The 25994-nt window shown below is 61.6% G+C and overlaps 2 protein-coding genes across 2 annotated transcripts in view; one reads left to right on the forward strand and one right to left on the reverse strand.

Moving 5' to 3' along the window:
• LOC117641056 (orexin receptor type 1-like) overlaps positions 1 to 18492 on the forward strand; it is a 28344-nt gene extending 9852 nt beyond the window's left edge. The window contains exons 3-9 of the mRNA XM_034378155.1: positions 8223 to 8402; positions 12567 to 12661; positions 12749 to 12892; positions 15243 to 15437; positions 15997 to 16131; positions 17291 to 17416; positions 18348 to 18492. Coding sequence (XP_034234046.1) covers positions 8223 to 8402; positions 12567 to 12661; positions 12749 to 12892; positions 15243 to 15437; positions 15997 to 16131; positions 17291 to 17416; positions 18348 to 18492 — 1020 coding nt within the window. The remainder of the gene's footprint in view (positions 1 to 8222; positions 8403 to 12566; positions 12662 to 12748; positions 12893 to 15242; positions 15438 to 15996; positions 16132 to 17290; positions 17417 to 18347) is intronic.
• Positions 18270 to 25045, reverse strand: LOC117641057 (serine proteinase stubble-like). Its single transcript, XM_034378156.1, has 6 exons — positions 23560 to 25045; positions 22906 to 23084; positions 22376 to 22482; positions 21724 to 22049; positions 20884 to 21071; positions 18270 to 18702 (listed from the first exon to the last, which is right to left on the reverse strand). The coding sequence occupies exons 1-6, from the start codon at positions 25028 to 25030 to the stop codon at positions 18535 to 18537; spliced, it is 2439 nt and encodes an 812-aa protein (XP_034234047.1). The 5' UTR covers positions 25031 to 25045; the 3' UTR covers positions 18270 to 18534.
• Between the last annotated feature and the right edge of the window lie 949 nt (positions 25046 to 25994).

The following is a 25994-nucleotide window of genomic DNA, read 5'->3' on the forward strand; positions in this document are numbered from 1 at the left end:
GAGAGAAAGAGAGCGTGTGCGAGTGCGCGGGGGAGAATGTGCGAATCGGCCCAAATGGCCGCTCTCTCGGAAGTGGCAGAGCTGGTCTCGAGTAAGACTTACCGACCGTGCGCTTTATTCACACACTCAAATAAAGGACGTCACGCTCGGTTTATGCCTTTCTACGAGCGCCCCGCCCCGCCCCGCCCCGCCCCGCCCCGCCCCGAGCCAGGAACTGCGCCGCCCGGTCCCCAGCTGCCACACTGCCACACTCGTCCTGGCCCGCGTCCCTTTGTCTGCAGCGTTCAATTCAAGGACGCCATCATTTGCGATGAAATCATTTATCCCCTCGATGGAAATTCAATTCGGCCCGCCGAAATTGCGTTTCTCTTTTGGGTCGCACACTGGTGTCTGGGTGGCACAGCGTGCTCGCGCTCGAGCACAAGCACCATGCGATACGTACTGCCCAGTTAATGAAAAGCAACGAACTGAAAAAGGAAAAAGACGCCATGCCAGTGGTATTAGCCCGAGTGGATTTTGCATTCACGACACCCGCGCTAACAGGTGCTGCTTGCTTGGTCTTTCAATACTGCATTTTTAGGAAAAAAAAAGGAAAAAGTCAACAAAAGCAAACAAAATTACCCTGGCTATCAGCGAGTGCGGCGGGCGCCTTCTCGGACCCCGCAAAGTTGGAAAAACATGAGAGGGCGGTGCCCTTGGCTTGGCGTTCTTGGCGGCTCCGGGGCCGCCACGCTACTCCACTCTACGCTACTCCACGCCGAGGCCGCGCCGGCCGCCCACGCACCTGCGGCCCTTGGCTTGCCTCCTCGCCCGCACCCCGCCAGAACCACGGACTTGGGTCGGCAGGCCGCGGCGGCGCTCGGCTGCTCGGCACATATAGCGTTTTCGGGTTTCCGGGTTTTCTGGTTGTCGGGCGCTCCTTGTCACACCGAGGTCTTGGTGGTGCTGGCTGGTGCTGGTCTCATTGCGGCGCGGAGACAGCACGCCACTGGGCGCGCCTTCTTTCAACCCCAGCCGGGAAGGGGGGGGGGGGGTCCCCCGCAGCCAACAAGTTTCGCAAGAGGGGCACTTTTAGAGATTAGGCGCCAAGCCGCGCCCGCCGCGCCCGCCGCGCCACTGGAACTCAATGTCCTCCAATTTCATTATTCATTTTGCCCGTTTTGTTTACAAGATTCGCGCCGGGCTCCGCGGTAATCTGGACCTTGGCCGAGAGCGAGCGCCGGCCTCCTTGACGGCAGCTGGGGCGGCCTTCCCCGAGCGTCTGCCCCGGTGCCGCGAGGAGGCCAAACAGTGGGTCGCGAACGGAGGGTTGGGCGGCTGTCGGCGGCGCGCACATGGTTCCTCCGGCAGACTTCCCAACGCCATGCTTTGTGACGTCTGCCGTGAACGCGCGGTTCCCACATGGAGGAACTCGCTGCCTTCTGGTGAGGCGAGCAACTTTGCGTTTACTCAAACTTGTACGACTTTGTGCAGGATATCGAGCCGCATTATGCGTCTTTTGGGTGTTGCTCCTGTCAGGCGCAGGGAGCCGAGGGGGAAGAGGGGTTCGCGCGGGTCATGAACGTCCTGAGCGGCCAATCCGCCAAGGCGGAAAGTGCGGCACCCGGCCGCGCGCGCCGCGGCAGCACGGCGGCAGCGTGGCGGCAGCGAGAGGGACGAGAAGCACCCCGAAGAGGAAAACACGGCGCAGACGAGGAGAGGCAGCGCGACCTCCCCGAACCGGGATTGCCTCCGAGGCCCTGCCTTCTGCCCGCCAGCCTCATTGTATTTTATTTCGATCTCATTGAAAGGCGATTGTGCGTGGGGCGGGGCAAGGCTGCGGCGCGGGGTCCGCGAGGGGGACCGCGAGGGGGACCGCACCCACAGCCCCGCCGGACTGATTCCGAGAGTCGTTGTCGTCGCTCTGTCTCTCTCGCACCCATGCAGCACGCCTCTCGAGTGCGAGCGAGACAGGGCGACGAAAGCGACTCTCGGAGCCCGAGGGGGAAATCACTCGCGTAATAGTCGGGTCACCGATTCCTAGTATTACGCGTAATAGTAATAGCGTAATAGCCAAATTTTTAAAAATTTTCTCTATTTAGGGTCCGATTTTAGCCTAAATCTGAATATTTTCGAGCGTAATAAGCCTTCTGTAATAGCGTAATAGAACGTAATAGGGATTAGTCGGGTCACAGTTTTTAAGAGTGATTTCCCCCTCGTCGGAGCCAGTCTACAGCCCGGGGCAATAAGACCGTGTTTTCTTTAACTGGCCGTGGAAGCAGCACCGCGGCGGTCAGCCACGGGCCGGCCGTGGCCGCCGCGGCCGCGGAGGGTGGAGGGCCGAGACGGGACGCAAGTTTGCACTTCAATTTGCCGCGGCCCTTTCTTTGTTTTTTTCTTTTTTTTTACAACTTGCGCGAGTCAGCCAGTCTGGACAAATGGCGGCGGTGCCAAGGTGGGGTGGCGGGCGTCTTCGGGGTTGAAGGGCCGGGGCGGGGCGGGGCGGGGCGGGGCGGGGCTGAGGGGCGAGGCAGATTGTGGTCGCACAGCGGCAGGCCTTGCCCTTCGCCCTCCGCTCCCGCGGTGCTCGCGCTGGTCGGCCCAAATTAATTATTTGGAGTGGAATTAACCACCCGGCGCGGCGCTCGACGAGGCGCTCGACGAGGCGCTCGGCGTACCTGAGCAAGCTGGCGAAGCTGCCCGGCCTTAATGCCTAGCAAGCCGCAGCCCGGCGCGCCAGTTCGGCCGCGGCGCCGCGGCGGCAAAAAGCACAATAAGGATGAATTTGCACACCGGCACCGGGCCGCACGGCACCGGGCATCGCGCACCAGGCCGCGGCTACTTGCGCGGCGTTTGAGCTACTTTCTGCCAGCCATGTGCTCGCAGCCTCGCAGCCCGCACCTGAACACGCCCCCTTGAAACGGCCGTTTTCCTAGGAAAGAAGAAAAAGAAACGAAAAAAAAGGGTGCAAGACGGCGACTAGAAATTTATCGTCAGTTTGGTTTACCGTCGTTGACGACAAAGTCCCCGGCCATCAAAGTTTGAAATTATATCGCAAACAATGAATGATGACTCTTAAACGCTGGCAGTGTGGGCCACTGTGCGGGAGCTATCTCGACGTTCCGCAGTAATTTAAGTCGTAACATGAGGACAGTCGGGCAGTTAACTGCGCAGGGCTGAGTGTCCGTCGTCGTCGTCGTCGTCGTCCTCCTGAGGGCCGAGGGGCCGAGGGCAGGTCCTGCTTGGCGTCCTCGAGGGGCCACTTAGTTTCCACGGGGCAGCAAAAGTTGCGAGGAGCCGGACTCGACGAAAGAAACACAGACTTCCGCTGTGGGTGCATGGTCTCGGTCTTCCCGGCCTCGGCCGGCCTGGGCGGAGCCAGGTGGCCCGTAATTCGCTCCAAGGGCTCCGGTTTGATGAGGGCCGAGGCACAGTGGGTCAGGAGACCGCTGGAGGCGGCCAAAATTCTAGACTCGAGTTGAGCTTTAGAGTCACTAAATGGGACTCTAACCGAGGGTGTGACCCACCAATGAAGTCCTCTCCGAACGGGGAATCCATCGGTGGCGTCACACGTTCGGTTCGAGTCCTGTTTAGCGGCTCTGGAGCTCAAAACGCGTATAGAGTTTTGGGCGCCTCCACCGGTCTTCTGGCCCACTGTGGGAGGTCGAGCCTCGTCCTCAGTCCTTACTGGCGCGGTCCTCTTCCCGTGTCAACGGCAGAGACGTGACCCCCGCTTGTTCGAGCGAGGAGCAGCCTGGCCGTTCCGAATAAAACGAAAACGGAGCGCGGGGCGCTGCGCAGACACTCGGCACGCCCGCTGTAACACTCCTCGATAAGGCCGGCTGTAAAATCTCGGCGGCGCCGTATCGGGATTCGAACCCGCGTCGTCAACTCCGGTATCCGACGCCTCAGTGCACTCGGCTACGCGGGGGACGTGCCCTTCGCCACCGATTTCAGCCAATCCGCGTGGCATCCTCTTGCCGCTCTTGCTCTGCTCTGCCTTGCGCGCCGCGCCGTGCCGATCCGCTGGCGCAGGCCACAAGGCAGGCAACGGCTGCCCGAGTCGGCCGGCGCGGCCGGAGCGGCCGGAGCCTCTCAAGAGATGCCTGCTTGCGATTAAATTGCGGAGCTCGTCGAATATTTTCACGAAACAGCAACGCGCCGGCCGATTATGTGGCGTCCGTGTGCAAGGCTGCAAGGGACGACGGCGTGGGGCAATCGAGTGCAGCTGCGTTTTATCAAACGCGTTGGCCCGACGCGCTGTGGTTGTGTTTTCTGTGAGATCATTATGAAAACGGCGCGGGCTACACATTGCGCTACACCGTGGCGCCCCGAGACGGCGGGGTCCGCCCCTCGCGGCGCGGGGCGACCGGTGCGACGCGGTGCGTCCCACAGTGGGCCAGAAGACCGGCGGTGGCGGCCAAAATGCTAGAAGCGTTTTGAGCTCCAGAGTCGCTGAGTGGGACTCGAAACCAACGTGTGACACCACCAATGGATTGTTCTCCGAACGAGAAATCCATTGGCGGGGTCAGACGCTCGGTTCGAGTCCCATTTTGCGACTCTGGATCTCAAAACGCGTCTAGAATTTTGTGTGCCTCCACCGGTCCTCTGGCCCACTGTGCGTCCCGCGCGCCCCCTGGCGCCCCGGCCTGACTTTGCATTCGGATTAAAGCAACACGCCGCGCGATAATGCGGTATTCTCAATACATTTAAGGGCAGAAACACGGCGAAACGCGCCGCCGAAGCCGAGGCCTGGCCGGGCCTGGCCCGGGCCCAAGGCGGCTCGAGGCGGACTCGCTCTCAACCTTCCAGGCAATTACTTTGGAGGGTCGTAGACACCCCGGGCCGGGCCGCTTCGATCGCGCAACAATATCTCTAGACAGTTCCTCGAATGTTTTTATTTTTTCTGCAACCAGCAGGCTCGGACTGGCCCCCAAAAGGCCCCGGCAGATAAGACGGCAAAAGGCCCCCGATCATCATAGTTTTTACCCTTCATGACCAACTTTGTGAGTCTACCGCTCCCACACAAGTTGCGGTCAATAGCCTAGGCAAAATCGTTGTGGTCAACGTCTTCCCGATACAGGGCATGAAAGACTAGGGTCTTAAGAATTCTAGGGCGTCGAGGGAGGCCTTTTACGGCAACTATATTTGACACAGTGGACACCCAAAGTCAGCAAAATCACCAAATTTCCGATATTCGACTACTTTTTAACCAACTTGGCCCCAAAATCGTTGCGGTCAAAGGCAAAATCGTTGTGGTCAACGTCTTCCCGATACAGGGCATAAAAGAGTAGGGTCTTAAGAATACTAGGACGTCGAGGGAGGCCTTTTACGGCTACTAGATTGGACACAGTGGCCCCCCAAAGTCAGCAAAATCAGCAAATTTCCGAGATTCGACCACTTTTTGACCAACTTTGGTCCCAAAATCGTTGCGGTCAAAGGCAAAATCGTTGTGGTCAACGTCTTCCCGATACAGGGCATGAAAGAGTAGGGTCTTAAGAATACTAGGGCGTCGAGGGAGGCCTTTTACGGCAACTAGATTGGACAAAGTGGCCCCCCAAAGTCAGCAAAATCAGCAAATTTCCGAGATTCGACCACTTTTTGACCAACTTTGGTCCCAAAATCGTTGCGGTCAAAGGCAAAATCGTTGTGGTCAACGTCTTCCCGATACAGGGCATGAAAGAGTAGGGTCTTAAGAATACTAGGACGTCGAGGGAGGCCTTTTACGGCTACTAGATTGGACACAGTGGCCCCCAAAGTCAGCAAAATCAGCAAATTTCCGAGATTCGACCACTTTTTGACCAACTTTGGTCCCAAAATCGTTGCGGTCAAAGGCAAAATCGTTGTGGTCAACGTCTTCCCGATACAGGGCATGAAAGAGTAGGGTCTTAAGAATACTAGGACGTCGAGGGAGGCCTTTTACGGCTACTAGATTGGACACAGTGGCCCCCCAAAGTCAGCAAAATCAGCAAATTTCCGAGATTCGACCACTTTTTGACCAACTTTGGTCCCAAAATCGTTGCGGTCAAAGGCAAAATCGTTGTGGTCAACGTCTTCCCGATACAGGGCATGAAAGAGTAGGGTCTTAAGAATACTAGGACGTCGAGGGAGGCCGTTGGCCGCAACTAGATCGAAGCAGTGGCCGCTCAAATTCAGCGAAAACGGCCACTTTCGGAGATTCAATCACTTTTTGACCAACTTCGTGACGTTACTGGTCACAAATCCAAAGGCCCCGGCAGATTTTTCTGCCTGTCTGCCCTGGCCAGTCCGAGCCTGCCAACCAGTGTCGTGCCGTCGGCATGTCGCCACTCGAGGAGAGCTAATTGCCGCAAAGCGCCGCGACTACAACGCCGAACGAAAGAGCGAAGGAGCCGAGACTTAAATCCGCCGATAAAACACAGTGGCGTGGCGTGCTCGTTAATCTTGCGGGCGCCGAGAGGAGCTTCCCTTTCCCTGCAGTGCGCTGCACTGCGCTGCACTCGGCGCACTCGGCACGGCGAGGTACGGCACTGTGAGTGCATCCACCTGTGCATCCATCAGCCGGCGTGCGGAAATATAGTGCAGGCCCCTCCCCTCCCCTCCCCTCCCCCCCCCCCCCCTCCCCGGCGGAGCGTGGCGCAGCGGAGCGGCACGGCGGCGAGACCGGCGAGACGAAGGCCTGTCAAGAACAGCCTGCCGGGTAGGCCGTCCCGCCGAGCGCGCTCGCCCGCAGGGTTGCCTAACCCCGACTTCGCGGGCGCTCTGTGCGGCTCTGCGCGGCTCTGCGCGCGCCGCGGCAGGGCAGCCCGGCCGGCAGGCAGCACACCCGCCGGGGCTGGCATGGGGGCCGCATAAACCGCGCGGCGAAAGGTGCAGCACAACGCGGTCTGGGTGTGGGTGCGAGAGAGAGAGAGAGAGAGAGAGAGAGAGAGAGAGAGAGAGAGAGAGAGAGAGAGAGAGAGAGAGAGAGAGAGAGAGAGAGAGAGAAAGGGGGCAGGTCTGTGGCGTCAGCAGTAGGATATTGTTGCTGCTGGCTCAGGGTTTCTACCTTGTGCCGCGGGCCGGGCCCGGCAGGCGTAGCGTTTGTTTTGAATTTCAGCCGGGAGGAGAGGCAGGCCTCGGGGGGCGCTTCGGGGAAGACTCGGAGGAGGCTCGGGGTGGCCCGGCCCGACCCACTGCCGCTTCTTGGCCGATGAATACGTCGGCATGCTGTTCAGCCGGGGGGAAATTGTCCTCGCGGATCCACTGCGGGGGCGTGACAGCGAGGCGCTGAGGACACTGGGAATGAGACGGGGGTCTTGAGCGTGGCGGCAGCGCGGCGAGGACCTGTCAGCTTGTTCTCTCCGCGCGCCGTCGAGAGTCCGAATTGTCTGCTTATTGCGCCTACTGTGTATCCGATATTCCTTGCGCCGCCGGCTTCTGTCTCTCTCGCACTCGTGGGGCGCACGGTACCGGTGCGAGAGAGACAGCGCGACGAAGCACTCGAAGGAGGAGCCCCCGTCCCGTCCTCCGCATGCATAAGCAACCAGCGAATGGCTTTTTGCGTCGGCGGGTCAATCGGAATGACGCGCGGACTCGATGGCGGCGCCTTGGCCGCCCCGCCGCGCTCCCTTTATCTCTCTCGCCTCCACGGAACGCGATATGCTTGTGAGAGAGACAGCGACGAAAGCGCTTTCCCGAGTAGGCCGCCCGGCCCTGTGGCAGTCGGCGAGGAGCCCTACGCCACGCAGGCAGAGCTCGCACTACTCAAGTTTCTGTACTGTTGTTTGAGGCGGCGGGGCGGTCGGGCGGCGGGGCGGCCTTTGCCGTGCCGTCGGCGTCCTCGGCGTCCAGGTGACGTGATTTCCCGCGGGAGGACATCCTCCGCAGCAGTGCTTGACGGCGCGGCGGCGCGGCGGCTTGGCAGAGAGCCGTAGGACGGCCGGCCCGACAGGTCGACACGACAGGGCCAACCCGACGCTTGATGAAAGGATGCAAACAGAGCCAACAAGGGTCTCCCCGTGCCGAGGCGAGGGCCACCAGACTCAAACTATGGTTTGCTTCGACTGCTTCGATCTACAAACTTTACCCCCTGTAAATTGACAGTTTTCGGGGCTCCCGCTTCTTTGTACCTTCGCTACGCTTCGCAGTCATGAATACTTGAACCTTCCTCTTCCAGCGCAGGGCGTGGCGTGGCGTCTCCGCTCGCGCCGCTCGCAGCGACAGCGCGACCCGCGCCGCTCGGCGCACCACGTTCATAGTCTCTCTCTCTGTTTCTCCTCCAGGACGTGCCGCTGCACGTCGTGATGCTCACGTTCAGCGCCATAAGTTACGACCGGTGCCGCTTCCACAAGAACCCGGCCGCGGAGCCCTTCTCGGCCAACGTGACGGCGTGCTGCATCTGGATCGTCAGCAGCCTCATCGTGCTGCCCTACCCCGCCTTCACCTCGTACCTCGACTTGGGGGTGAGTCTAGCTTCTTGTGTCGATGACGCACAGTGGGCCAGAAGACTGGTTGGTGGAGGCGGTCAAAATCCCGGACGAGTTTTGAGCTCAGAGTCGCTGAATGGGACTCGAACCGAACGTGGGAATGGATTGCTCTCCGAACGAGGAACCCGTTGATAGGGTCAGACGTTCGGTTCGAGTCCTCTTTAGCGGGAGCTCAAAACGCGTATAGAGTTTTGGGCGCCTCCAACGGTCTTCTGGCCCCCTGTGTGTCTGGGACAACAGTGTGGCAGCTAAGTACGGTCCAGCTTTGTCTCTCTCGCACTCCCCGGGAGGGCCCATAGGTGCGACAGGGACGCAGAGCCACGAAACGACTCTTCAGAATCCTGTGTCGCTTGTGTCGCCAGGGGGCGAGCCAGGGGGTAGACTAGTCCGACACGACAGAGACAAGGCCGTGGCAGCGTCCGGATGACGACACGAGCAAGCCCCCTTCAGCTCACGAGCCGCATTACGTTCAAGGGGTGCCCCACTGCAAAATTGTGTGTACAACGAAAGCGGCAAGTTTCCTCCCTCGGTCACGTTGCCGTGCCCAATCAAGGAAATAGCGACCCAGTTTATTTGTATTGTGACTGCAGCTCTTTGCAACTCTGCGTCGTCATCGTCGAGCCCGGGGCGAAAGGAACGAGGAAATCGAGGAAATGAAGAATGATTTCGACGGTAGATTTCCAGACCAAACAGAAGTCGCCCAGAAGAAAACAGCGCCCGTGTGTTTTTGTTTCCCTTGGTTCTTGGGTTGCCTTTTTTCGGAGTGGGCGGGGCTCGGAGTGACGGAGTGACGTCGTGGTGGTTCGCACACCGGGACCATGCCGGGACCGCGCAGCGCGACGTGTCGCAGATTCAGTGTGGTGGGCCATGGCCGAGCACTGTAAGGAGCGCGTCGCTCTGTCTCTCTCGCACTCATGGGGCGTCCTGGAGGGGTGCGTACCCACCGCGTCTAAAGTGGCCGAGGTTGGGGATGAAAAACGGCAAAACGCAGCGAGTGGGGCGAATGAGGGAAGACGCGCACATTGAGCGCGAGGCGCGGGCAGGCGATTTACCACGCGGCAATAAAGCCTGCTCAAACAGCGATATCTGCGGTCTGTGGCGAGCGCGATGGCGGAAAAGAGATGGGGGGGGGGGTGTCTGCTTTTCTTTCCGGCAGTGGGCAGCCGCGGGCTGCTGTTGGGGTTGGAGCTGCTTAGGGCCGGCGGAGATAGCCAAGTGGCGTGCGCATTGCCTTTCTTTGTTTTTCTTTTGCAAGCCTCTCTGTACAGGCCCCTCACAGGCCCCTCACAGGCCCCTCTACAGGCCCCCAAGGTGCCCGGCATGGCCCGGCAGTGTTTCCCGTTTCAACCACTCGAATCCCCCTCCCCTCCCCCTCCCCCTTTTCCATCAATCGCTCCCGCTTTCCCCGCCCTTGGCTTGCCGTTGTTAGTCCAGCCCCCCCGGCCTGCTTTCGCTGCTTTCGCTGCTCGCCCCGAGTCTGCGACTGGTAATTAATATCTCGACTTTTCGGGGGCGACTTCTTGCTAGTTTTGCTTTCCTTTTCCTTTTTTTTTTCGGGGTGAGGTTGGGATGTATATGTAGGGCAGAAAGGGCATCATCTGCACTTTAATTTAGAGAGATCTCCCTCCGCCGAAATGGGGGAACAAGACAGCGGGGGCGCTTTTCCGCGTCTCTGGCGGCGCCACGGCGCGTCGGCGTCGCAGCGAGAATTATTAAAGTCGACAAATATTGCGATAACGATGCAAATTTGTTTCCGAGAAGATGCAACGTCCTGGGTGGCCTGGCCGTCGCCTGGCCGTCCTGGATGGCGGCGCTGCGACGCGACCGTCCGCGTCCCGTCGCACCAGCACGTCGTACCGCCCCCGCCGCCCCCGCCGCCCCCCCGCCGCCCCCGCCGCCCCCCGCCCTCCGCCGCCCCCGCCGCCAACAAAAAGCGAGCGAGAGCGGCGAGAACGCAAGGCCGGCCGCCTGCTTATTTAGGCGACAGAAAAAGGGGCGGCGTGGCACCGCGCCGCAGTCCGTCTTCCTCCCGTCCGTGGAAGCATCGGGCCTCGCAGGCCGGCCCGAGGGCCGCTGTGAGCGAGCTGTGGGGCAGCTGTGTCGCCGAGACGCGGCGCAACGCGGAGGCACGGGGCGCGCACGGGGCGGCACATCGCGCTGTCTCCCTCGCACCAATGCGAGCCGCCCCATGCGTGCGAGGGAGACAGAGAGATGGGCGCATCGGTCCAGCAGGCGGATTCCGAGAGTCGTTTTCGTCGCTCTGTCTCTCTCGCACCTGCACCGGACTGCGCCGGACTAGACAGAGCGAAGAAGACGACTCGCGGAATCCGCCTGCAGCCCAGCAGCAGCGCACAGCACTGTAATGGCCGGCTAACGGCGTGGCCGGCGTGGCCCAGCGAGGAGCGGCACAATGGTCACGAGAGGCTGCCCAAGGCTTGCCGGCCCTTCTTTCGAGCTCATCATCGTGCCATCAAGTGGACGGCGGCCCGGGCCAACCGGGCAGCCCTAGGCCGTTAGTGCCTGCAGCGCCGTGCCTTGGGTGCCCACCTTCGCCATCCTCCACGTGGCACTCGCCTGCGTGCTTGCTCAGGGTGAACACACTGATTCCGAGAGTCGTTTTCGTCGCTCTGTCTCTCCCGCACTCATTGGGCATCCCGCTTGGGGGCGAGAGGGACAGAGCGACGAAAGTCTGCAGTACGAGAAGCGAAAACGAAACGACGCCCATTGGACGGCCACCCCGTCCTTCTGCCTGTCCGGGCAAACCGACCGGGCGGACCGAGCTGGCGGGCAGCGCTGCGGGGGGCACGTCCCCGCAATAGCCCCGTCGGCCCCGAGACAGTGTCGCGGTCGGTCGCGGTTTGGGGGAAGAAGTAATCAATTATTCATCCGCGGGCCGCGATGCGCGACTCGGACACGACACAATAATGGCTCGAGTGAGTGGGCAAATGGGCAAATGGGTAAATGAGGGTGCCGGTGGCAACGAACAGGTCGCCTGGAGCCGCTCTGGTGGAACCGTCAACCGCAGACCTGGATCAGTTTGTGTTTGCTATTTTTTTTTCAACGACTGCCCTCTTTCCCTCTGCCTTGTCCCCCACCCCCTCCCGGCCGGCCGCCCTTGTCACGTCGCATAGACTCGCCATCCGCGTCTCGCTCTGCTCCACTCCGCTCCGCCCTCCGCATTCAGATCGTTCTAATTAAACGGCGGCCTCGTTAAAGGCGGGGGCCGCGTCGCCCCGCGTCGCCCCGCGTCGCCCCGCGTTACGCGAGACGGATTCGTGAGTGACATATTTGCGGGGAACGCGAAGCGCGAAGCGACGTCCTCGGGGGCGTAATGAAGCGCCGGGGATGAATCAAGAGCACAGCAGACAGAAAGGCTGATGGTTGCCCCCACACGGTAAAACCATCTCCTGGGAGCCCCAGGAATATTGGTCCATTCCCAGGGAGTTCTCCTCGGACTTTCAGCAGTATCGGTTTTGTAATGGTTTTACCGTGCACCGGCTAGCTGGGTTAGGTAAAGCAAGACTAGGATAGGTTGGGCAGAGTTAGGTTAGGACGGTCAGGTTAGGTTGGTCAAGGTCAGGTCAGGTAGGTCAAGGTCAGGTCAGGTTGGTCAAGGTTAGGTTAGGTTGGTCAAGGTTAGGTACGTTGGTCATGGTCAGGTCAGGTTGGTCCAGGTTAGGTTAGGTTGGTCAAGGTTAGGTCAGGTTGGTCAAGGTTGGGTAGGTTGCTCAAGGTTAGGTAGGTTGGTCAAGGTTAGGTTAGGTTCGACAAGGTTAGGTGAGGTTAGGCTAGGCTACGTCATCCTAGGGGCCAGTGCGGGGCGCGAAGTTGGAAACGAACAGGACGAAAGGACGATGTAGTTGGTGCCGACTTGGATGCCGCCTTCCCGCCCTAAATCTCACAGGACGGCGCCACGGCTCCCCGCGGCGCCCCCCGCCCCTAACAGAGCACCGGCAGCCCGGCCGGCGACGCCTTCCACATTCATAACAACCGGCAGTTTAGGAGAGACGCACGGCACCGCTTAAATCTTGGCGGACCGTGGCGCTCGGCACATTTCGCGGCGCTTCGTGCTGTCATCGCGACGGCGACGCCCTCAAGCAATGCTGTTGTTGTTGTAACGGATTTCTTTGTCGGTTGCAGAGCCTGATGCGCGAGCAGTTCCACGGCGTGGGCATCTGCTTCCTGAACCTGGCCGAGGACATGCAGACCTACATCTGCGTGGCCTTCGCCGGCGTGTGAGTGTCACGGCCTTCGCCCCCGCCTCGCTGGAGCGACACGACGCGATACTAATCCGCCTGTCCTGCCCCGCGGCATGCCGCCAGGTTCATCATCCCGATCCTGCTGAGCGTCCTGTTCCACGGCCGCGTCCACCTGATGCTCAAGCGGCAGGCTCTGTCCGGCGCCTCCAGGGTGCGGATGTACGAGGAGCGGCTGCGAGCCGCGTCGCTGTCCACCGCCGACCCGAGGTAATTCGAGCGCCCTGGGCGCCTTGGGCGCCTTGGGCCATGCAGGCTGAGTTGGCTCTGTCTCTCTCGCACCCTTGGCGGTGATAGTTTCGCCCCATGTGCGCGAGAGAGACGGAGAGAAGGAATTACCGTTCGGAATCAGCCCGCTAAAGGCCCCGTCTTGCCTCCGGCCGCACCTTCGGCTCGCTTCCGAGCGCCGTGCCGCCGTGCCTCGTTAACCACCCCTTCACGACGACCGAGAATCACGGAGTCATCGTCCTGCCCGAAAATTCGCATCGAGGGAGGCTTTGTCGTGCACGATTTCAGGGAAGGCGCATGCTCCCTCGAAACTCTTTTCCAAATTCGGCGGGTGGAACCACGGGCGAACGACCTCTGCCGGTGGTTTTTCTCGAGTGCGGCGCTCCGGCCGGCACCACATCCAGACGGACCCCGAGACGAAAGAGCAGAGCTGAAATATATTTGGGTTTTCCGCGCGGCGAGGCATTTCTTTGTCTGGCCGTACCGCGTGCTTCAGGAGAGGGAGTTTTCGGCTGCTGCCCGTCTGGCGGGGCAGGCGGGGCAGGCGGGCGGCGGGTGTCACTGCCGCGTGGTTTTGCTTTGATTTCCGCTTACCCTGCCGGGACGTAATGAAAACAAATGGTGGGCGCACCTTGGGGCGGGGCGGGGCGGGGCGATTCGCGGTGGACTGCACCCTGGGCAGAGAGCGACCGCACACACACCGCGTCGTGCCCGGCGGTCTGGGGCTTCCCCGGCAGAGGGACAGGGGGTGGGGGTGTTTCCGACGTGACGTCATCGGTGCGGACTGGACTCGCTAGTGTCGCGTGGAAGCAGTCCGGAGGTTGAATAATCGTTTGCCAATGTGACGGTAAAGCGGAGCACGACTGCGGGATGGCCTGCATTTGTCATGCCGGGCAAGCAGAACAAACAAAACCAAAAACAAAAATAGCTAGCGCAAGTCGCGCTGTCCACTGCCCGGGATGACTTTGATCCAGAAAGGTATTATCCGAACGGTGGTCTTTTGTTGTTTTCCTGAAATAGACAGCAGTGGCGGCAGTAGTCTGGACACTCATTATCAGTCTGCTTAGTCACACAAACGAGGACGCGGTTCGGCGAACCAAACCACCCCGCCGGTTCACCCCACCGGGCGGTCCGGGGCGGCCCGGCGCGTGGGCCAGGCCAGGTCGTTTGCGGGGCTTGTGTAGCGCAGCGCTGCGCAGCGCGCGGTCGAGTCAGGCGTACCAATTTCAGTGCTCTCGGGCTCTCCGCGGGGGTTGTCTTTGCCAATTGAGGCTCTCGTGAGTGGCGAGGGCTAGCCTGGGCGGGCCCCGGGGCGGGCCCCTAGGCGGGCCCCAGGGCGCGCCCGGCCCGGCGGGGCTCTGATTCCTGCTCCCTGCGGACTGATTCCGACCAAGTGCCGCCTCCCCTGCGCTCCCCCGGGACGCCCCGTGAGTTCGAGAGCGACAGAGCGGCGACAGCGCTGCGCGGAATCGTCCTGGTCTGGCTTGCCTGCTGTCCTCGGCAGGGTTCATTAGGCGGGGGCGACCGCCCCGGCCTGGCCCCGCCTAGCCCCGCCTAGCCCCGCAGCCAGCCGTGAGGTGCTCGATGCTTTTGGCCTGCCGGCCTGTAGACCGACCCCGAGCAGAGTCGTTTTCGTCGCTCTGTCCCTCTCGCACTCATGGGGCGTCCTTTATAGGTGCGAGAGTGAGACAGAGCGACGAAAACGACTCTCGGAATCAGTCTGCTGTGAACGGGAGCAGTGGTCGCCGTCGTCTGCCTCTTTCAATCACAATCCAGTCGCGGCGCGGGTTGGCGAGGGGCGGCGAGAGACGGCGCGGGAAGGAAGCCTCCACGCAGACGGCCTGGGAGGCGAGCTGGGAGGCGAGCTGGGAGGGCCGGCCGGAGACAGCCGCGACGCCGAGATGGCCGGGACGGCCAGACAATGGTCTGTATCGCCATTGTGGACTCGCAGTGCTGTGCTTGCTGGCGGTGGGAGGGCGCTGCGACGCCGGGACGACGCCATGCCATGCCAAATTCCAAATCAGCTGGCTCGCGCCGCTCGCGCCCGCGGGCTGCCTTGGCTGCGCGTCGCGTCGTCGCCACGCCGTTTTCGGAGAGGGTTTCCATGTTTGCGGCCAACTTGGTCGCCAACTGTCGCCGCCGTGACGCGACGCCGCCGTAGACACTATTCAATATGAATGGCTCGTCGGGGCCCACCCGCCTATGCCGCCAGCCGATACGTCAAGACTGTCGAAAAGTTAAAACGAAACGCAGGTGAGGCGCGGTGCTCGAACCCGCGACCTTCGCCCCCGAGGTCGCGCGCGCTGTCATCTACGCTGTTTGTGTGTCTCAGGTTCCCGAGCGCCGGCCAGCTGTACACGCTGAGCGGGCGGAGCGGGCCCCGCCACAGCGTGACGTGCCCCAGCCGCGCCGGCAGCATCCAGCTGGAGGCCGAGGAGGACCTGCACCGCGAGCAGCGCACGCAGCGCTTCCTCGTCGCCATGAACCTGGCCTTCGCGCTGTGCCTGCTGCCGCTCATGGTGCTGCGGTAAGCATATTTACGCTGTTGAACCGCGCGGAGGGAGGGGGTGGGGGAGATGATCTGGTTACGCCACACGCGTTAACATGCGCAAAGTTAGATTGCGAAGTGATTAGGACGCCAGGGCTTCGGGGTTACAAGAGGAAGCGGAAAGTAAGACTCCAAAAATGACTGATCTCGTCATATTTGACGGTGCAGCACTGCAAATACTTTCCCAGTGGGCGAGGAAAACAGGTACGATATTGGTGATTCATCAAAGCGACGGTAATTGAGGTGATTTTCGAGCGCGCCATCCCGGTTTTCCAATGCAATTAAGGCTGTGCTGGAGGGCATGCAGCCCCGGCTCCAGTTTCGGCTCCAGCCGGCTAGCCAGGTGCGCCTCTGGGCGCGGGGGCTCTCCTCTCGCCCATTTTAATTCAACTTCCATTCCGCTTCTCGTGTCCCCACCCATCGCGTTCCGGGGCGAAACAGTTTACCCGGGAACGAAAACGAATTGGGAAAGAGCCGTGGAATGCAAAGCATGTGGTTCTACGAAATGATGCTGATGAAGCGCCTGTCTGCCTTGCAGGATGGTGAAGCACGTGGTCCAGGAGACGTACTCCAACTCCGGCCACTTCGACATCCTCTTCTGCCTGTTCGTGTGGCTGGCCTTCCTGCCCGCCGTCATCGTCCCCGTGCTGGTGGCCGTGTGGACCGCCACGCTGTGAGTGCCACGGAGTGCTCGACGGAGTGCCACCACGCCATTTTTCCTCCCGTTCTATTTTTCGCCCGCGCTCTGCAGAATTGGAAGCGGACCCACGCGCGCGGCAGTTGGTTTCGTGGCTCGGTCTCTCTCGCACTCGCAGTGCGTCCGGTGGCGTGCGAGAGAGACGGGGTGCCGGGCGGCGGGGCCGGCCCGTTCATGCGCGTCGTGTCCGTACATCACTTGATTATCGCGGTCGGGCGGACATCGCGGGGCGGGGCGAGTGGAAAGGAGGGGGGGGGGTGCATAATAGCGGCCAGTGTTGCAGCACTGCGTCGCTGCGTCGCTGCGATACAAGTTCAATTAGTTTCCGTTTGCGCCGCTCCGCCCCCTCGGCTCCGCCCTCCACCGCTCTGCCGTGCCCTGGCCGCGCCACTCGAAGGATGCTCCTCGAGGGGTGGCAGCGGCCCCGGGCAGCCCGGGCCGTGAGCCCTGGAAGGGGTGGCCGCGCCGCGAGGCACCGCGCCGCACCGCGCCCATCCCATCCATCAACATCATTAGCGACCCCTCGCGGCGTAGGCAGCAGCCGGAGGCACGCGCCGCGACGCCGACTGGGCTGCCTGCCTCCCGGGCGCAGCCTGCGGAGGGCGCCCGCCGCCGGAGCCCGACCCGGGCCGGGCCGCCGGGTTCGGCCGCGCTGCGACAGCGACAACGCCACATCCGTGCGCTCCCACAACGCCCGCTCCGCCCGCTCCGCCCGCAGCGCGTTCTGTCGCCTGCGTTTCGCGCGGCATGCCGCGGCAGCACAGACTGACAGAGACTCGCTCCTCCTCGCTGTTCCGGCCAATCCGCGCTCGCCGATTTGACAGAGGCGCGTTTTGGGGGTGCGTATTTTTATTCGGGCTGCCGCCTGCGCTGCCGCCGCGGTGACGCCGTGCCGGCCGCCATTCTTAACGACGTGCTCGACGTGCGCGACGGGCGCGGGGCGGCGACAACCGCTTTATTCCACCCCTGGGCGCGCTGAGCGCAGCGCACGCACACACACCAACGCATTTGCATACAGTCGAATAAAGAAACAAAACAAAACACCGGGAAGAGAGTGGGGGGGGGAGAGTGCGCGACTTTTCTGAGTTGTGGCGAGGTCGGTTACAGAACAGTCTTGTTGTTGTTGTTCTTGCAGGCCCACGTGGACGGGCCGCCTGCAGGAGTGGCTGTGTCCGAGCCACGCCGCCAAGTTGGCGAGCAGCGTCAACGTGAACGGCGGCGCCCTGGACCACCCCCTCCACCCGCTGCACCCCCTGCCGCTGTCGCTGCCGCCACCGCGCTGCCCCGCCAGCCCCATCCACGGGCTGGCCGTCCTAGGCGGCCCGCGCGGCAGCAGGGGCAGCGGCGTGGGGCTCGCCATGGCCATGCACCCCTCGCCCGACGTGGTGCCGGACGCGGGCACCAACATCTCGCTCTGAACGAACCCGTGGCTGCGTAACTAGGATCAGGACATAAGAACGCTATAATAATAATAATAATAATAATAATAATAATAATAATAATAATAATAATAATAATAATAATAATAATAATAATAATAATAATAATAATAATAATATAAACGCCGCAGCAGCCGCTTCAGTTGTGTACGGTGTAGACGTAGAGAGTTGCCATCATCTGGGAGCCTCGCAAACACGAGCCCCATTTGACTTCGGTGCGCTCTTTCCCGTGCAAATCGTTCGTTACACCTCACCGGACTGCCACGAACCTGAGCCGTGCATCTGGCGAGGTGTAGCGAACCCGAAATAACAGAGCCAGCAGTAGTTTTATCGTGTGAGCTCTGCCTAGAGATTAGCTCCAAAACAAGCGGCCGCCTTAGAAATTCTTAACGCTGTGACAAAAAGTAAGATAGGCAGCTTCTATTAGTCTTTTTTTACTGTTTGGACTGCCTGTAGTTACTTAGGCAACGGTATGGTTGTCGTTGGTAAGCATGTACTTGTTCTGCTCGAACGATGGTCCTGTCCTCTGTTTACATTGCGTTGTTTGTGGTGTCTAAAGCGTGACTGACTTTCTAAGCGATTTGCTCACTTAATTTTGACCGATTTGTATAGGTTTATGGTAGTGCCGTCGTAATGGTTGATCGTTGTGAGAAGCGAATGAGTGTACGTAAGTCATTTATTTTGTACTTAGAAGTTTAATTTTAGAAGTTATATCGTTATTGTAACGTACAATTTATTCGTTCCTTATTGTAGCAGTATTGTAGGTCATATGTACATAAATATAGTTTTCATGAATGATTGTGAATTTGCATATCAAAAAGAATGTAAATGTATTCCTGAACATACTGTTGTCAAATCGATTGTGTGTGCCAATAAATATCTTCCGGAATACGAGTAGAGTTGAATTCCACACACTGCATCCACACATTGTTGGAAGCCTCTACTGCGGCCACACGACGCTCTCGATCCAGGCCACGTAGAAGGACACCTTGGTGTAGACGGCGGGCAGCCCCAGGCCGCACTCCTTGCCGAACGACGTGATGCCCACCACCTCGAAGGCGCAGGGGTTATCGGGCGTCACCCTTTGCAGGGGGCCTCCCGAGTCTCCCTGCAAGAAAGCAAACAGGAAATCAAAAATCAAATTTCCAAAACAAAGCAACAATGTGGAGCAAAAACATTGCGTTAACTAAGGGGAAAGTCACTACGTCTATACAGTCACCCGCTTACTAATGAATTTTCCTCATTGTGTCCCTACAAAGACAAGCTGCTTACACCACGGCTTAAACGTAGCTTACGCGTGACATGATGTCGAAATAAACAGGATACGATTGTGTTGGTGTGCGCGCGTCGTGTGTGAGTGAGCACAGCCCGCACTCTCGGGCGACGCATTGGCAGACTCGACTGGCTTTTACCCACCCCGCTGCTGCTGCTAGCCCGCCGCCCCGGTGACAACCGCATGACAGAACTGCGGTAGAAAGCCGCCTCACCCCCTCCACGCTCACAAACACCCCCCCCCCTCCGTCCCCGTTTTCGCGCCGTGATGTATGGCTTGTCGATTCGACTAGACTGTGATGAAAATTCTGTCGGCGTGGCACGTCCCAATCGCCGCTCGGCCCGAGGTCCGGCGGTCCGGCCGCCCCGTAGTCTCTCTGGACGAGCGACGCCCCACGAAGCGGCGCGGCGAGTTTGAATTTGGTGGCGGCCGGTGCGGCCAGTGCGGCCGGCCCGGCGCACATCCATCAAGGGCCGGGATTGCCGCTGCCTGCACGCCCCCCCCTCCCCCTCCTCTCCGCCGCCCGGCCGTGGTCCGGCCGTCCGGCCCCGCCGCCGGGCAGCGCGGCGAAAGGGGTGGGGGTGGTGCCTGGTGGTGCCGGGGGCGTCAAGGTGGGTTGCGGGTCACGGCGTGGTATCGGAAAGTGGCGGCTCCACGGGCGGAATGTCCGGTATCGGGGCAGCAGCCCGCCACAGCCATTCCAGGTCCATGTCGACGTCGGCGTCGTCGGCAAGTCCGGGGGCGAGACGCGGCGAGACGCGGCGCGGTGGTCGCCGCTCCTTATTGTGAGCCGGGAAATGGTTTTCCGGGCGACTTCCCCCTTTGACGCAGCGAGAGGCCGCGGCTCGGCGGGGTCGGGTTTCGCGGCCGCACGCCGATCACACACTCGCCGCGCCAGCCCCTCCGGCCCCCCTCGCCACCAGCCTCGCCACCAGCCGCAGCCGCACCGCGCGCACCGCCACCTCGCCGCGAGCGGCGCCTCCAAGCCGTCGCGTTACCTCCAGGCACTCCGACGACTCCTGGAAGCGGCAGCGGTGGCCCCGCCAGGCCCTGTCGACTGGAGAGGCTTGTGTGTAAACAGCAGCCCTGAGAGGGTGGGGGTGGTGCGCAACACGCAAGGCCCTGGCCGGTGTAGGAGGCGCATTGTACCCGTTAGCGCGGAACAACCCAGGGTGCACATATCCCAGGGTCATGGAACCTAGGGGTACGTCATGACGAAGTCTGAAGTACCCGGAGGTTGTACCAAATTTAGGTAAAATCAAATTTGCTGCGTGGCAGGCCCCTTGACGTTATTCGCCTCGGCGCATTTTACCTGGGGTACAACTTGCTTGGTGCCTCGGCTCATTGTACCCGCCGGGTACATCAGACCTAGTCATGATGTACCCCTCGGTACCACGACCCTAGGATAGATATACCCTGGGTTGTCCTTCCCCTATCGGGTACACTCGGCCTCCGACCTCGGCGTCGGCACGGCGGGCTTGGCTCTGCGTGGCGTGGCGTGGCGTTGTGTGGCACGGCGAGGCGTGGCGGTGCGCGGCGTCCTACAGGATTGCCAAGTCACCTGTAAGTTGTTTGTCCCCCGCTTACGGCCCCATTTGCTGATCGGTCTACGCCCCCTCCGCTCCCCCTCCCCCGGTCGTAGAAGTTCAGAATGCAGGATGCTGTCGCGACGCTGGCACCCCCTTTCTCCGTCCGTGCGGCCGAGCAGGGCCGAGCGAGCCAGGCCACGGCCACGAGGCCTTTGCCTCGGCCTTGGCCGCGCTGAGCAGGGTTGGCAGTGTGCACCCCCCGCGACCCCCGCCCGGCAGGTGCGTGGCTTTCCGCGCGGTTGCACAGGGCAGGGTAACTTTTAGGCGAGCGCTGCAAACCCAGGCCGGGCCGGGCCAGTCTGGCACACCGTCAAGAACATCGCCGTTGACAGCATCCGCTCCACCCCATGCGCCCGCATGCGGACAGTGCAGTTGTGGGCTCCCCGTCGTTCCGAAGATAGGCGGATGGGCTGGAAGGCTTACCAACCTGGCACGTGTCCTTGTTGGAGTGCGGGTCGCCGGCGCACAGCATGCCGGGGCCGAGGCCGTCCTGGAGGCGCTGGCGCTGTCCGAGGCCGTGCGCGCCGTCAGCGTCCGGCTGGAAGGCGCGCGCGCAGGACGAGCGTGGCCAGACCCGCAGCGGCACCTTCTGCAGCACGTCGCTCGCGTCGCCGGCTGCCGACAAGAAGGGCGGAATGGGCGAGGCAAGTCGGGGACTCAACAAGTCGACGAGGCGCGCGAGGCGAGCGCACCTCGCCGCCCCGCGCTGCTCCGCCTAATGAAGAAACTTTTATTGTTATCATCGGGCACTCGGTGCGCTGCAGGAGCGCAGCTTGCGCAGCTTCCACGGCGGCTACTCGTCCCACTTCTCCGGGGCTGTCCGCGGCAGTCCGCGGCATCTGCCTCGGGGATCGCGGACCGTCGCGGACGGCCGGACTGGCGGCGGCGGGGAGCCGGCAAGGGCCGACATGGTCGGCAGGGCAGGGCTGTTCCACTCACTGTTCAGCAAGGGCAGCACGGCGGTGCTTGAGGGCGAACCGAACGCGCGCGTGCGTTCGAGCGTGGCCGCCCAAGTGTTTCGAGGGCTGCGCGCTGCGCCACTGTAGGGCTGCACGGCCTGCCGTTTTCACCCCATGCTCCGCCGATTAAGCCGTTCGCCAATATCCCGAGGTCAGCCCGAGGTCGCCTGCCAACGTTTTTGCCAATACCACTACGAGAGACCGCCGTGGAGTTTGCGAAAGAGTTTCGGAAAGTTTCCGCATCGCAGAAAAGATGTGCTGGTGGATGGAGGACCTTGGTACCCGGAGATAAACTCCGTGTCACTTACCGTACGAGAGCCTGCCCCAGCCCGTGGCCACCACCAGGGAGTCGGCGGGCAGGTCGTCGTGGAGGTCGTCGTGGAGGTCGTCGGGGAGCTCCCCGGGCTGCTGCAGCAGGTCGGCGCTCGGGGGCGGCAGGCAGGCGGGCCGCACGCGGTCCGACAAGGCCAGCGCGCCGTCCAGGCGAAGCAGGGCGATGTCGTGGTAGCGCGCGGGCGGCGCGTACTGGGGGTGCGGCACGACCTCCTTGACGGCCACGTCCATGGCGGCGCGGGCCGAGGGCGGCGCGTTGGCGAGGAAGGACGTCCCGACGCGGACGACGACGGGGCTCCCCCTGGCGGAAACGGACACCGTCTCAGAGCACGCGGATTAGGCCACGCCCGGCCACGCCCCTCCGCGACCTCCATCACAGGGAAAGTTGGGCGTGCACACTCAAAGTTTGATGAATTGTTGACGTTTTTAAAAGTATCACAAAGTTTTAAAATATGGAGCGCGCCGTCCCGCCCGGAATTGCGCGTCGTGAGTAGCTCCTCAACTCCCTGCGTCGCCGGATCGCGGCTACCTTGTCCAGACCTTGTCGCTCCAGTCCCACAAAGAATTCTCCCAATTTTCTTTCCTCCAAGTCCGTGCGCCCGCGCGGCCTCACCCACACTCACTCACCAGCCCGTGTGTGTGCAGTGCGCCGCCGTGAGCACGAACTGCTCGCTGATGAGGGAGCCGCCGCACAGCCAGTCCAGCTCGCCGCCACTGCGAAAGCCCACCGCCGCCTGCAGAGCACCCAGAGCACACACAAACTGTCAACACATTTGGCGCGCGGCGTTCGGCTACTGGTGGGAGTGCCCCCCCTCTCCCTCCCCGCGATTTCGTTTCACACAGTCACTTGTCGTGCCCGATGCGTCTGCTCGCGGATTAACAAGAGGGTGTGGGGGGGGGGGGAGAGCACGACGCAGGACTGCTTCTGCATTCCCTCGTTTCACGTTTAGAACTGTCAAAAGAAAAGGACTGAGCGAGCACCGAGTATTTGAAACATGTGCAACTTTTTCCCTTCGCTGAAGAAAGCCGTTTGCTATTCCCGTTGCAAATTGGCTGGCTTCGCGCGTTGTTACCGTCCCCGCCCCGCTCCCCAAGGTCGCCCCGCCCCAAGACCTTGGCTTTGATGCATCTCGGTGGTTGCCGCTGCTGCTGCTCACCATGTGGGGGAACTCGTTCTGGGACGCGTTCTGGCCCCCGACGACCAGCGAGATGGGGTTGCTGCAGTCCCCCACGTGCGCCTCGTTCGCCGCGTTCGCCTGCTCGAGGTCGTCCCCGCCGAGCAGCAGGGAGTTCGCCCGCAGCTGTTTCCGGGTCGCCCTGGAGTACCGCTCGCACACTGGGGGGGCAAAACGGGGCGAGGTTCAAGGCCGGGCCGAATTAGAGCTGCCACGAGCTCGAAAGTGGCATGGCGGGGAAAGCGACCCATCACCCCCAACATGGAATAAGCTGCTGCCGTTACAGTGCCTCTCGACCCAATTCCACCAAAGAATTTAACCGAATTCAAATTTAACAAAATGGACAACAGCTTTTTCCCGAAAGAAAGGGAGTATTCCAACAAACCTAAACGGAAATTCAGAGGAGCAGAAACTCTTTGCGGCAGGAGAGTTTGCGAATTCGCGATGTCAACTCATTGGACCAAATATACTTTTTCCGACTTTTTCGTTGGAGACTCAACAGAAATAAGCCCAGAAGGTTTAGGTTCTTTAAGAACATATCCGTTTCAGTTTTGCCGGTACACCCTCTTGCTGTCAGTGCGACAGGGAACTCTAAGAGGAAGAGTGGAGGATAACATGTTTGGTAGCTTCACGTACTCTGCCTGCTCCTGGCACCAGGGCTGGGAGGCTGCAGGCTCTGCAGGCGAGTAGGGCCCTCTGGAGTCGCTCCACCGGGGTTGCTGGGGTCGCTGGGGTTGCTGGGGTTGCTGGGGTTGCTGGGGTTGCTGGGGTTGCTGGGGTTGCTGGGGTTGCTGGGGTCGCTGGGGCTGGGACTGCCGTGGGGTTGTGCCGCGTCGCCGGGCTGCGGCTCTCCGAAGTGCTGGTTCGGCTGCTGGCTCGGCGTACTCGGCCCCGGTGCCTCCAGTGGCGAGGACTTGGTCGTCCAGGGTTCTCGCGACTCGCCCTGCCACAGGCCGCCTTCCTGTACGCTTGCATGACCCACGGCCAGAGACGGGGCGGTCCACGGCGGCGGCACGGAGGAGCTCTCCAACCCCTGCCGCCCCACTGGGAGCGACGCGGCGGAGCGATCCTGCTGGGTGTCGGGACGGTCCTGCTGGGGGTGGGACTGCACCTGTTGAGGGTAGGAATAATCTGGCGAGGGCTGCTGAGGGTAGGAACCAAATTGGGCGTTGGAATAGTGCTCCTGCGGGAACTGGGAGTGGTATTGCTGGGGATGGGCCCGCTGAGAGTGGGAGTAGTCCTGCCAGGTGTTGGATTGCTCCTGCTGCTGGGAGGGAGGCGTCCACTGAGGGTACCCCTGCTGGTCGTAGGGAAGGCCCTGTTGTGTCGCAGGGCGCCTTTGCTGAGAGGTGCGGTGGTCGGCGGGGCTGTGGTTGTCCTGCTGGACGACGGGCTGCCGCCTCTGAGACTGCTGCCAGGAAGGGAGGTCCTTCTGAGCGTAGGCAGGGTACCGGCTCACCGCCGCCCCGTTCCACTGAGTGTTCGGCCGCTGCTGAAAGGCGGCGGCGTCCCGTTGGCCGTGAGACGGGTTTCGCCCCCTGTCCTGTGCTTGGGGGTGGTTGTCGTCGTGCAAGAACAGCCTCTCCTGCGGGGCCGCGTCCTGGCGGCCCCACTGCCCCGCGAAGGGCTGCTGCTCGGCGCGCTGCCAGGCTGGGGGTTGCTGTTGCTGCAGGCCCGGCGCGGCCCAGCGCTGCGGCCCGAAGGTCCCGAAGGACCCGAAGGACCCGAATTGCTGAGGCACTGCAACTTGGCCGTACTCGGCGGGCCCGAAGTGCTGCCCCCATTGCCGGTACTCTAATTGCCTAGTCTCGAAGTGCTGGCCGTGCTGGCCGTGCTGGCCGTGCTGGCCGTGCTGGCCGTGCTGGCGTTCGGGTGGCCGCCAAGGCGGTGCTGCTGATGCTTCGGAAAAGTAAGCCGCCGGCTGCGGGCCGAGTCCTGGCGCCTGCTCCGCCCCGTACCAGGCCCTGGCCTCGGCCCTGGAGTGCGCCCCGCGCTCCGAGGACCCCGAGGACCCCGACAGCGCCAGCGGGTTGGCGGCGGCGTTGCGCAGGTCGTTGCTGCCGAGGTCGGCGACGACGCCGCGGTCGCTGACGACGAAGCGCTTCATGTGCGCGTGCAGACCCTGCGGTCCGCGGACGGCGGCAGGCGGCGGCAGGCAGCACACCAGGCCGTCGCCGCACGTAGACACCCTGCGCGGCTGGCCCGCCAGGTCGCCGCCGACCCACAGCACCCGGGAGTCCGGACAGCGGTCCGGCCGCTCGCAGGTGACGGGCGTCTCGCCGCGGCCCTCGTGCTCCGGACACCACCTGGACTCTAAAACAAAGCCTCGTTGTCACGCATGGAGAACATTAACATGGAACGAGCGGCCCTGCGATGATTCCTCATCAACATCCGCCCGGAATACCCAGCCCAAAACGGCGCTCGTTTTCGTTAATGAGTGAGGCGCCGGAGTCACGCGATGTTTGCCGAACGAAGCTTGTCCCGTCCGTCTGTTCGCCTGTCCGTCTTTGCGCTAATCCATCTAGCCACCTGTCGGTCTGTCCGTAAGTCCGTCTGTCCGCCTGTCCACGTCATGGCCTGCCGGCACTGCCGGAGTAGTGGAGGCATTTTGCACCTGTCTCGGCCCGCAGCGTCCCACCCGGCATGTCCTGTCTCCGCCCTGGCGGCCTGGCGGTGCCGGCCGAAGTGGGGCTGGCTTTTATTCTCTCGGCCGCCTCTTTGAGCGCCGCTGCTAGGGGCGGCACTCTCGAGCGAGTACGAAAATTCCCCACATTCCGACAAAGAGAGAGAAAAAAAAAGAAGAAAAGGAAGGAGAAATTTAAATGAACTGTGATAATCAGGGGGACTGGCTGGCAGTGTAACGCCCTCGCCTTGCAAACATTTTCTTTCCGTCTTTCCCTTTTACGCGCTGTTTACTTGACCGCGACAAGAGGCCGCGTCGCGTCGATGGAATAATTCGTTTTCGGAGGCAAACGTCGTCGACAGCTACTATTGTTTCTGGAAGGCGAAATGAAAATAATTATTGAATTGATTTACTGGCAATCGTAAAACGGTGGCGCGGCCATCACAGG

Source organism: Thrips palmi, unplaced genomic scaffold (assembly GCF_012932325.1).
Source record: "Thrips palmi isolate BJ-2018 unplaced genomic scaffold, TpBJ-2018v1 HiC_scaffold_15, whole genome shotgun sequence".
NCBI classification, from domain to species: Eukaryota; Metazoa; Arthropoda; class Insecta; order Thysanoptera; family Thripidae; genus Thrips; species Thrips palmi.

Bases quoted from the DNA above. Each gene is read 5' to 3' on its own strand.
- LOC117641057 (XM_034378156.1), bottom strand. From the start codon at position 25,030: ATGAAGCGCTTCGTCGTCAGCGACCGCGGCGTCGTCGCCGACCTCGGC. The intron at 22,050-22,375 runs GTGAGTGAGTGT...CGTTTCCGCCAG, and splicing joins CACTGCACACACACGGGCTG to GGGGAGCCCCGTCGTCGTCC. The intron at 18,703-20,883 runs GTTGGTAAGCCT...GCTTTCTTGCAG, and splicing joins CCAACAAGGACACGTGCCAG to GGAGACTCGGGAGGCCCCCT.